At 41.3% G+C, this 12,621-nt stretch overlaps 1 protein-coding gene across 1 annotated transcript in view; it reads left to right on the top strand.

Annotated features, from left to right (window-relative positions):
- The window catches only part of EFCAB5 (EF-hand calcium binding domain 5), a 130,546-nt gene extending 122,896 nt beyond the window's left edge, over positions 1–7,650 (top strand). Inside the window, exon 24 of the mRNA XM_045986242.1 lies at positions 7,457–7,650. Within this exon, the coding sequence (XP_045842198.1) occupies positions 7,457–7,650 (194 nt within the window). The remainder of the gene's footprint in view (positions 1–7,456) is intronic.
- Positions 7,651–12,621: the final 4,971 nt, after the last annotated feature.

Here is a 12,621-nt window from a genome sequence, read left to right on the forward strand (position 1 = left end):
TCTCAAGGATCTATTCTCCTCACTCTACTTTGAACCTCTGCTGCCAACCTTGCCAGCTCTTTCTCTAGGGTGTCCCATACCTTTCCCATGTTCCCCTCCCTGGGGGTTTGGACAGACATTGTCTACCAGGAAATGTTCTCAGATCTAGAAGCAAAAACACTATCTCTCATTTCAAGTGTGACCAGAATCACTTTGGTCTCTAGAGCCTGTATTTCTGGCCATACTTCTCCCCCATGTCTAAATCCAAGGGTCTTTAAGTCCACAGGCACTGGTCTCTGCAGGAATTCCCCAATCTTTCACTTACCCTACAAGAGCCCTGGAGCTTCTCCTATGTCAAAGCAGCCAGAGCCTCAGTGTCATTACCGTCTAAAAAGAAACTCACCCCCATGATCTCCAAAGACAGCAATGGAGGGAGATACCCCACCATCAGAAGGAAGGACTGCCGGACTCGCAGCCCTGATTAACTCTGTCTTTAAGATTCACCTTCCCCAGGTGATCTTTCCCTAAGTGCTACTCTGTAGCTCCCTCCATGACAACAGTGGAACACGACTCCATCCCCCACAGCTGAAGACGAGACAGGAGTGTTCCACAAGATTCTCCCACTCTCCAGAAGTAATCAATATGAATAAAGCACTGCACCGAATCCCAACTGTGAAGTTGTGCCATGTTCTTTTCATTTTTTTTTTTAAGATTTTATTTGTTTGTCAGAGAGAGAGAGAGAGAGCATAAGCAGGGGGAGCAGCAGGGAGAGGCAGGCTCCCCACTGAGCAGGGAGCCTGATGCAGGGCTCAATCCCAGGACCCCAGGATATGACCTGAACCAAAGGCAGATGCTTCACTAACTGAGCCACCCAGGTGCCCCGTGCCTAGTTCTTTTAAATGAGTCAAAGTGAACTGAATAAAAAGATACCAAGAACATTGTTTTGTCCTATTAATTTGGACCCTTTGTAGACTATCACTGGTTTGGATTTGCAGTTCTCTACTACCTTCTTAGACCTAGTTTCTTGGATGGTGATACCTGCTGGGCTTTGTTGTTTTCCTACCTGCAGGAAGAAAGCTGCAATCACAGTAGACCTGAGTTTAACAGAGAGCCTGGAGTGTGCCTTTTATGAAATGCTCCCAGATGTCAGGCTCTAGAGGAGGAAACATCCATTCAGTTTCAGAATAGATTCCTTTTGTCCTGGGGAAAGAAAAAAAAAAACAACTCTTAAAGGGCCCTGTTAGTGAAGATATTGGACAAGTACTCATTCACACACTGTTTGGGAAACTATCTTGCGATTCAGTAAAGACTTGGGGCCTTGAAGTTGACCCATTTGCTATGCAGGCAGACCCCTTCCATCTCCAGTCTAAGTCCTCGAGGGGGAAAGAAGAAAGGAGGAAAAAGTCAAATAATGAATTCTCTTTCTGCTCCTTACCATTCCTTTTGATTTAAAATTTTAAAGTTTTCCAACAATGGTCATCGAATTTAGAGAAACAACCTGGTTTTATTTGTCTAGCTTCCATCACTGATGCTTTGATGTCTGCTAAAGCCTGCTAAAAATCAGTTTAATGAGAACACTTTTCTATTTAAGGCATACGTAATTTGCAAGATTTCCTTGACACATTTTTTTCATTTTAGTGGATATTAAATAAGCTTCTATCATGAAGGATTAGAAAAATTATATTTTTATTAAGGTATTTTAAAAAGTCAAAAAGAACTAAAAGCCTTCCAACAACTAGCTCGTCCCTCTTCTCTTTTCTCACTGTCCCCAGTTCCCCTCACCAGAGGCAATTCTTTCTGACCCTCTTGTTTCTTTTTTTTTTTAAGATTTTATTTATGTATTTAATAGAGAGAGAGAGATCACAAGTAGGCAGAGAGTCAGGCAGAGAGTGGGGGGGAAGAAGGATCCCTGCTGAGCAGAGAGCCCGATTCGGGGCTCGATCCCAGGACCCTGGGATCACGACCTGATCCGAAGGCAGAGGCTTAACCCACTGAACCACCCAGGCGCACTTTTTTAAGATTTTATTTATTTATTTGACAGAGAGATAGAGAAGGAGAGAGAGAGGGAACACAAGCACAGGGAGTGGGAGAGGGAGAAGCAGACCTCTCGTGCTGGGAGCCCGATGTGAGGCTAGATCCCAGGACTCTGGGATCATGACCTGAGCTGAAGGCAGAGGCTTAACGACTGAGCCACCCAGGTGCCCTCCCCCCCCACTTTTGACTGTTTCTTCGGATACTGGCACATTTCTTTATTTCTAATATTATACAATATTGCTATCTTTTCATTCATCAGTTTTCAACCTTGTCAATTGATTTCCTCTTATTATAGATGAAAATTTAGTTCTGTTGTACTACCATTCTCATCTCTACAACACCCCACTGGACAACTTCTTCTCTCCAACACTAGAAATTTGTTTCTCAGAGAGGGTAACACAGTAGGTCTCTGGGCTGGGGGACATCAGACACAGTCAAGATGGAGAGTACCAGAGTGAAAACAGGGAAAGCATGAGTACGTTTACTGAATAGAGACCTCTGTAAGCTTTCCCCACAAAGTTCCAGACAAAAAGGAGAAAACAGAAGGAGCAAATAACTGATACCTGTACCTTTGGGGTGTAAGAAAAATATCGTGGGACTTTTATTTGTATTATTTTATCTCACCATTGCCTAACTTCTATGTTTTGTTTTTAAATATTTCAAAATAAATAACATAAATAAACATATATCGGGGCTCGTGCTCTAATCTTGTTATTGATGGGGGCACATAGTCAAAAGAGTTCAGAGATGGGACGCCTGGGTGTTTCAGTGGGTTAGGCCTCTGCATTCTTCTCAGGTCCTGATCTCAGGGTCCTGGGATCGAGCCCCGCATCGGGCTCTCTGCTCAGCAGGGAGCCTGCTTCCCCCTCTCTCTCTGCCTGCCTCTCTGCCTACTTGCGATCTCTCTCTCTCTCTCTCTCTCTTTGTCAAATTAATTAATTAATTTTAAAAAAAGACTCAAAAGAGTTCAGAGGCCACTGCATTAAACTATGAATGTTTGTAAAGTAAATTGCATTGATTTCAATTCTCCACATTTGATTTATAGCTGTATCATGAAAACAAGCCAATACAATGTGATATACCATACAGAAATTTTTAAACTAATACACCTGTAAGAACTCAGCGTTCTGCATGGAACAAAATTCTACCCAACTTCAGATAATTCAAGAAAACCTGTATTTTTACCTCCCCACTTACCAGTGAGTCCTTCCTGATAAGCTGGAAGCAGCATATCAGACTATGTTAAATTAACAATGACATATTAAGTGCCTGACTACCATGTCAAATATGAGTTTTCTGAGCCACATAAAAACTGAAATATGCCCTTTTAAGTATACAGTGTGGCCTGGACATTCAGCTCATTGCACATGGCAGTAATGTTGAGAGGTGGCATAGGGTATATAAAACAGTAGAAAGAAAGGAACAAAAACTAAGAACTGATGATAAGGAGAGGAACATTCAAGAAATACTGTTGATCTCGGGTTACTAGTTGAAAGGAGCAGTTACACTTTAACTTTGGAACTTGATGCTTAAGTACATCGTTATTTTTGCTTCACTCATCTTTCTAATTGTAATTCCCCCAAAAGATTTAACTAATCTAGTGTGAAAGCAGTGATTCATAAAGGGAGTTAGAATTATAACTACCCTAGAACATCCCAGTGTCTTCAGCAAAATCAATTCCTTGTGTAAGTTTGATTAAACTAAAACCTTCAAAAATACCATCAAGGCTATAACGGATTTGGTAATGATGGAAGCAACTTTGGAGGTGGCGGAAGCTATAATGATTTTGGCAATTACAACAATCAATCCTCAAATTTTGGACCCATGAAAGGAGGCAATTTTGGAGGCAGACGCTCTGGACCTTATGGTGGTGGGGGCCAGTACTTCGCCAAACCACGAAACCAAGGTGGCTGTGGTGGTTCCAGCAGCAGCAGTAGCTACGGCGGTGGCAGAAGGTTTTAATTGCTGCCAGGAAACAAAGCTTAGCAGGAGAGGAGAGCCAGAGAAGGGACAGGGAAGCTACAGGTTACAACAGATTCGTGAACTCAGCCAAGCACCGTGGTGGCAGGGCCTCGCTGCTACAAAGAAGACATGTTTTAGACAATACTCCCGTGTATGGGCAAAAAAAAAGTCGAGGACTGTATTTGTGACTAATTGTATAACAGGTTATTTTAGTTTCTGTTCTGTGGAAAGTGTAAAGCATTCCAACAAAGGGTTTTAATGTAGTTTTTTTTTTGCACCCATGCTGTTGATTGCTAAATGTAACAGTCTGATCATGACGCTGAATAAATGTGTCTTAAAAAAAAAAAATACCATCAAATGTTTCTGAGTTGATAGGTTCATTAACGGATTCAAAGGTTGACCCAGCCATTCTTTCAGCTGAGATGTCTTCAGGTAATTTACTACAACCTTCACCAAGGCAACGCAAAAAATATATGTAGAATTTCTTATGGTTAGGAAAGAAACAAAAGTAGTGTATCTGCTTGAATGAGTTACCACGTCCGTGCACTCTGTCGCCGGCCAAGCTGCACAAGCTGGCATCTCCACCACAAGAGGACAGTAGCGCTCAACCGTTGTCAGTGGAAACCCCCCCAGATCCAAGGAGGCTTCATTAGAGAAATCGTTACAGCCAGTTGTTAACACACCAATCTCTCATTGGAAAATGCAGGCAAACAGGAACCACAGCCCAGATAGGTCCGGAGCTTCTGTCCCCGGTAACAAAAAGACAGGAAATAAGCAAAAGGGGCTTGTGAAAGGGAGCGGCCTCCCTCCCCATCCTCACGTCCTGGAATCACCGTGGAGATGGCTGACTAGCTTAATAATGGCTGCAGAGAGGGGTCTGTTTCATTTGGATGTTCAGATAAGAACAGTGTGACAGGCATCTGTGGAACACGGCTCCTAATGGGGATTGGGAAGGGCAGAATAAAAACTGTTGGGCGCAGCAGAGCTGATGGCTCAGAAAATGAGTTAAGATTGATTGGGATAAACTTTAGATTCATGACATTGGAACATTAAGATCATCAAAGAAATTTTTGCAGCCTATAGCATTACCTTGTAAAGGTTCCAGGAAGCTAATTAATACAAAAAGGGATCAATTATAACAAATGCACCTCAGTATTTTAAGTACGTGTGTTCATTGGTCTAGTATTGCCCATAACTTGAGATGGATCAAGTATTCTTAATGTGCTCTCATGCCCAGCAACTGCTTTTGTTTTTATTCATGATTGTCATTTATGTTACTGAGCTATTATACGAAAAGACTTTTAACATTTGAAAAACCTAACTTAATTTTTCTATAATTTCTTGTTGTCTCAACATTTTTTGAACAATTACAATTTAGAGGAAAGACGGGGTGCTTCTGTGAGTGTTTAAAGAATTTTTGAAAATTGGACCTCTATGTTTTAAAGTAACTCTCAAATAAAAATGGAGACTTGTGAATATTTCCCGCCTTTTATGTGCCTTACATGTCTCATATTGTACCTTTTGTCATGGTCAAAACTTCAAAACAATAGAAAGGGTACATCTAATTCAGGGAATCTTGTTCCTTCATAGAGAGAAAGGATAGAATACAGGGAAATAAAACATGGTCTCTCATCCTCATAGATACCCAGGAGGGACATAATTGTCATTGTTGTTAATGAGCCATTGGATAGAAGATGATATTTAAAAACTCTTATTCAAGTAGAAGTATCATTTAATGGTTTATTCAATTCAAATTAGCAAACACTGTTGAGTTAGGCACTGTGGCAGACAATAGGAGTAACAAAAATGAATAAAACGTCGAGCTGAGGATGAGAGTCACCCGAAAGAAGGAAGGTAATTAATATTTTTCAGCAACTACTCTGTAACAGATTGTTGCATATGTTTTCTCATTAATACTTGTAACAGTTCTGAGGTATCCCTGTTTTATGGAAGATGAAACTGGCTAAAAGCAATTAAGTGGACTGCTCAAAGTCACAGAACTAGTTGGTACAGAGCCACGACTGGAACCCAGATCTGTTCAACTTTTTTTTTTAAATTTATTTATTTGACAGACAGAGATCACAAGTAGGCAGAGAGGCAGGCAGAGAGAGAAGAGGAAGCAGGCCCCCCGCGGAGCAGAGTGCCCGACGCGACGCGGGGCTCAATCCCAGGACCCTGGGATCATGACCTGAGCCAAAGGCAGAGGCCTAACCCACTGAGCCACCCAGGCACCCCAGATCTGTTCAACTTTTAAAGCACAGTCTCTTTTCATTGGATCATTCTGTCTGAATATTAGTGATTGATTCCTGGAGAAAAGTAACTTTTATATCTGGTAGTTTAATAGTTTACAGTTTAACAAATGAAACATCATGTTGTGCAGTCATTACATATTTTAAAATATATATATGTATATATATTTTTTAAAGATTTATTTACTTATTTGACAGACAGAGATCACAAGTAGGCAGAGAGGCAGGCAGAGAGAGAGAGGAAGAGAAACAGACCTCCTGCTGAGCAGAGAGCCTGATGCGGGACTCTATCCCAGGACCCTGGGATCTTGACCTGAGCCGAAAGCAGAGGCTTTAACCCACTGAGCCACCCAGGCGCCCCTAAAATATATTTTAATTAGGAAATATTTTAAACATAGAAGTTAGAGGGGCACTGCCTGGCTCAGCCCAAAGAGCACACGATTCTTGACCTCAGGGTTGTAAGTCTGAGCCCCGTGTTGGGTGTAGAGTTTACTTAAAAAAAGAAGAAGAAGAAGTTAGAAACTTGTAGAGGTTACAGAGCCGTATGCTATATTCAATCTTAATATTATGTATGAGTCAGACACTTTTAAAGAAATAAAATATTACAGAAACAATGGAGACTTTCTACCTCTCCTTGATCCCATTCTCCTTTCTTCCTCTCCAGAGATAACACTATTGCGAATTTGATGTTTATCAGTTTTATGCATGATTTCCTGCTTTGGCTACATGTTTATAAATCCATAAACAATATAATATTATTTTACAGGATTTTTAATTGCGTTTTAATTGTATCCAAAAGAACATTTTTAAAAAAAGATTTTGTTTATTTATTTGAGAGAGAGAGAGAGAGAGAATGAACAGGGAAGAGGGGCAGAGGGAGAGGGAGAAGCAGATCCCCACTGAGCACGGAGCTCATGTGAGGCTGGATCCCAGGACCCCAGGATCGGGAAAGAAGCCAAAGGCATACGCTTAACTGACTGAGCCACCCAGGTGCCCCCAAGAACACATTATTTTACAACTTACTTTTTGCGATAATATGTTTTTGAGATTTATCCACAACGGTCTATATACCAAAATTCATTTATCTGTTTTCTGATAATTGCATAAACAAAATTCTGCTATGGTTTGGACTCAAAGCATATCTGACTAACTTTCCTCATTATACTGAAACTTATATTTTAATAACAAAAGTACGAAACTATCCACACTAACTTTTTTTTTTCTTGGTACAGATCATTCTCGAATCGAAGTATGGGAGTTTGGTAATACTGTCATCGAATACTTCTACCACTGGACACACATCTGCTTAGCTCTCATGGAGCTAAACAAAAAACCAAGTAGTGCCCTTGCTCCCCCCTTGCCCTCCAAGACTGACTCCTGTGTGTATGCAAAGATGCCGAAGGGAAGCGTGCCAGGGAAATTCTAATGAATTAGTACTGTACATAGGATATTTTTGTCGTGTTCAGTTTTGTTAACTCTAAAATATTTTCAGTTGGAAAGGAGTGCCACATAGACATATTCTGCTCCTAGACAGTTACCTCAGCACTTTCTAAAACAAAAATGCTACCTAAGGAGAAATTTGATCCATAAAATATCCAGTCAAGGTAGCCATAACCAAGTGTATGTTATGGAATATACTTAAAAGTTTCCTTTTAGTTTTAACTTTGCATCTGCCACGGCCCTATTGTGGCTAATTGGGTAGAGTTATTTTCATTCTTTTAAGGTAAAGTAAAGTAAAGACTGAGGGTTTAAGGGGGAAACGGCAGTTTTTACATTTATTACCAAATAATAAAGATTTTAAGAAATTAACTGAGAATTGTTTTTCTAATTTTTCAGAGACTTAAGTGAGCGCCCCCCACTCCCCCCCCACCTCCGACTCCTCCTCCCCACTCATTTTGACAAGTTATTCCAATGAATAGAAATTCTTGTGGGAAGATGTCCATGACTCATGGAAAAAAGAAAACACCTTTCTTTTTATTTTTTAATAACAAAAACCTCTCAAGTTCAAGAACTGCAAAAAGAATTTATACTTATTTAAAGCTTATTATTACAGCAAAGTTTGCTGCTCTTTTGTGAGATTTCATCTTTGCAATAAGATATCTGATGAGAGTCCCTTTTTAATAAAAATTTGGGAAATTAAACTTCATTTTCTTTATTTGGTTGACAAAATGTGATGTGTTCCAAACATCTTATAATTTGAGATTGGAGGTCCCTTCTTAACCTTTTCTGATAAGATGGCAGTGTTATTACCAGTCCTCATCTCTTGGATGCCCAGTTTTAACCTGTAAGCCTATTTCATATTTGGAAGAGGGCTTTTCAGGGCATTTGCAATGACATTTCTAGGAACGATGTTCTTAAAGATATTAAACTGATAGCCACATATCCTGATGGCTTCAGAACAAGCTTGGCGAGTCCACAGTGCGTACAAATGGCATTTTAGGCCGTGAGGAGAGAACATTTTTGCAGAATGCTACCTTCTTAACCATTATCATGGGAATTAAGCAAACTAAATGGCATCTAGCTTAATTGAGAACAGATATACATTTGCCTGGATTTTAACGTGTTTGAAGTATTTTCACACACAGTTCATTTGATCCTTCCGATAACCTGTAAGGTAGTCAGTCTAATATCATTATCTCTACTTTATAAGTTAGGACATAGGCTCAAAGAGTGAGTTGCTTAGGTCAAAGCAGCTAGTAAGAAGCAGGGGGCCTAGCATTCATCTTTCCTAATTTTTGCCAGCACCTCAGATATCTAACACTTGACAACCTTTACCAGGCTAACCTTACCAGGCTAACCTTTACCAGGGCTAATGTTATCAGTCTTTTGAAAACTACTTTAAAATTAAGCAACTGGGGTGCCTGGGTGGCTCAGTTGTTAAGAGTCTGCCTTCAGCTCAAGGTCCTAGGATCGAGCCCCACATTGGTCTCCCTGCCCTGCGGGAAGCCTGCTTCTCCCTCTCCCGCTCCCCCTGCTTGTGTTCCCTCTCTCCCTGTGTCTCTGTCAAATTAATAAATAAAATCTTTGAAAAAAATAAAATTAAGCAACCAACAAGAAATACTAACTGGATTTATTTAATAATCTTTCAAGTAACATACTATCCCATAACACCAGAAGCTTACTTTTTTAGCGAAGAGGATGTTATTTATACTTGACAAAATTTAGATATACATTTATATTTAAATATATTTATCGGATAGGCTGATTTGAATAATTTGAATAGATTGACTTACCTATAGTGATATATACTTCAGGAGGTTAGACTTGATTTGATATTTTGTTGGTGCTCTTTCCTATAGCTTATAGGTAAGAAGGACACTGTATGGTGTCAACGATGCAAACCATTTTCTTCTTTCTTCTTTTTTTTCTTCTTTTTTTTTAATTTAAAGGGGATGGAAGTTTATTGAATACACTATAAGGGAACAGCGAGCAAGGAGAGACTGTCTACCAGGACATAGTGGCAGGGGCCAAATTGGTGGGGGGGCATATGGGAGTATGAGAACATATGGAGTCTTCCTTTTTGGTAACTGTGTCCAGTTTAAGTAGCCCAGTGGCCAGCTAGGGCTTATGGCTATCTTGAGGTGAGTGGCTTAATGAGCCTGTTTGCATTCAGCCCAGTGGTCACTGTGGGCCCTTTTGGCTTTCTTGGGTTTCCATTGCTCAAGTCTGTTGCCTACAAGCAGCCTTGACATTCCCCCCCGACAAATCAATGATGACAAGTCTTTGGCATTTGAGCAGAAGACTCATCTTCAGTAGCAGCTTCACGTTGGACAGGGAGAGACATGCTGTCCCTACCTAAGCTTGCGGGGCCATCAGGGTTCTTATGCAGTTATAGACCAGAGCATGGTATTATATTGTGCTGATACGAGATTTGAGTGAAATTCCCTGGTGGCTAGGTCCATGGGATTTAGAGGGAGGGGACCCTCCGATGGCATGGGCTGGAATCATCATTTGTATATATAATTGTTGGATTTACTCAGGCGCATAGGAATGTATTTTGCCTGTAGATCAGGATGGCAGCTGGATCCAAGAGAACAAAGGAAAAACGGGGTGGAGGGCAAAAGAAGCAAGGCAGCTGAGTCAGCCAGTATCAGGATAGGGTCCCAGCCCAGTCCATAATGTGTACAGATTTCCCCTAGACAAGTTTTTACTGCACAGAGACCTCAGGGGGATGGAGTGAGAGGGGAGAGAAAAGGGGTCCTTCACCCTCACAGGCACAGGCAGTTTGACCTCTCTGCCCTCAGACCTTTAGACTAAACTGGGGAGCCATCCTGGCCAGAGATCTTCAGTTGTCTGAGGAGTACTAGGGTTTGACTGCGGAAGAGCCAAAAAGAGAAAGGAGAGGGAGAGAAGGATCCTTCCCAAGGACAAGAGGGGAATCCCTCACCCTTTCAGCAACGACAGGCTGGTGGGTTCCCCCTGGGGGCTTCAGAGCCTCACCAAGGAGTAACCTTCGCCAAGGCTGTCAGTTCTCCCAAGGAACACTAGAGTTGGTCCACTGAGGGAAAGTCCCAAGAAATTCTGAAAGAATCTGGGAAGACTCTCAGCCCGGCAGAGGTTCTCCATTTGGGCCACAAAATATGGGGCTTCCAGATTAGGTGGAGGCTCGTGGTACAGGCCATGAAAGAATTCACCCAAGGCAAAACAAAGAAGCTAGAACTTCATTAAATATACTGCAAGGGAGGAGCGGCCAGGACAGCAAAGGAGAGATTGTCTGTCTGGACCATTTTCCTTTTTAATTATGGCTTTCCTTGGTCTAGGAACAACAATCAGTTTTCAGGACAATGATACTGGAATCTTAGAAAAGTTCCTGTAGCCTCTTTTAATAGCTTTATTGAAATACAACTTAACACACAATATAATGCCCCCACTTAACATGTTCAGTACAATGGTTTTTGGTGTATTCCCAGAATCTGCAACCATTACAAAATCAATTTAAGAGCATTTTCATCACCCCTTTAAGAAACCCCACACTTGGGGCACCTGGGTGGCTCAGTGGGTTAAAGCCTCTGCCTTCGGCTCAGGGCATGATCCTAGGGTCCTGGGATCGAGCCCCGCATCGGGCTCTCTGCTCCGCAGGGAGCCTGCTTCCTCCTCTCTCTCTCTCTGCCTGCCTCTCCGCCTAGTTGTGATTTCTCTCTGTCAAATAAATAAAATATTAAAAAAAAAAAAGAAACCCCACACTCATTAGTAGTCACTCTCCATTTTCCTCCACTCAAGCCCTAGGCAACTATTCATCTTCCTTTCTCTGTGGGTTTGCTTATTCCAGACATTTTATATAAATGGAATCATACCGTATGTGGTTTCTTGTGACTGACTTCCCATTCCCCATTAATCTAGGTATGATTAAGCTACCAGCTACCCTTAACTTCCATAGACATCTCCAATCCACTGACTCCGAAGATCTTTGCAGGTAATATAGGGAATTTTCATTCTTCTCATGTGAGATTTATGTAATGCCACTCCCACCTAACCCCACTCTACATCATTAACTCTGTGTTCTTAGTCTTCTCTATGTGATTTTATTATAAAGACTCCTCTCAATAGATTATATCAATAAATTAAATATTGCTTATTTCTTTGTCCATAGACATGGTAATTATCCTCAGAGGGTGTTCTGTCTCCTAATCATTAACTCTGTAACTCTATCTTACCTTCCCTCAATTTACTGCCTGGGCTTAGACTGTCTTGCCCATAGACCACAACTAGTAAGGCACCTCTTGGTGGCCATATCTTGTTCTCTGTGGCCCTGACTCTCCAGCCACAGCTTTTTGAATTAGGGTTGACCCCCTGTCAAAGGGAAACCAATTTGTGAAATGGTCTAATATTGAAAGTAACTAAACCATGGATAAACCAAACTGGGAAACAGTAATAGGAGCAGTGGCTAGAAGTGGGGTAAGTATTTAGAGAGGCCAAAAAGTGTCATGCCAGGCCCTCAACAATTAAAGCAAACTGCCTTCCAGACAGTAAAAATTAGCAGAAATTGTTGGCAGAGAACAAGTTTAGAGAATGGGTAGTTTGGTTTGGGACAAGAATGCACAAAAAGGCAGAGGGTACAAAAAGCAGCAGAGACTGAAAGAGTAAGGAAGGAACATAAGTAACATTATTGTCAAAAGATTAAATGGAACATCCATTAGCTTGGGTGCTAAGGACCCTACAGTTACCCCGGATCCAATTCTAGTCAACTGCTTTATTCTGGAGGTCTTATTTCTGAAAGTCTAAGATAGTCAGAATTCTCTGCTGTGTAACAGTCAGGAGTATGGTAGTGATGATACCGTCTCTTACTGGCTTTACCTTGCTTCTGTTCTTTCAGCACCTTCAATAAAAGTTCCCAAACTTGGGTTCAAAATGTTAGGAGGCTTCTCTGTGTCTCTGATTCACTGCTGCAGGTACCACC

The sequence above is a fragment of the Meles meles genome, chromosome 18 (genome assembly GCF_922984935.1).
Source record: "Meles meles chromosome 18, mMelMel3.1 paternal haplotype, whole genome shotgun sequence".
Lineage (NCBI taxonomy): Eukaryota > Metazoa > Chordata > Mammalia > Carnivora > Mustelidae > Meles > Meles meles.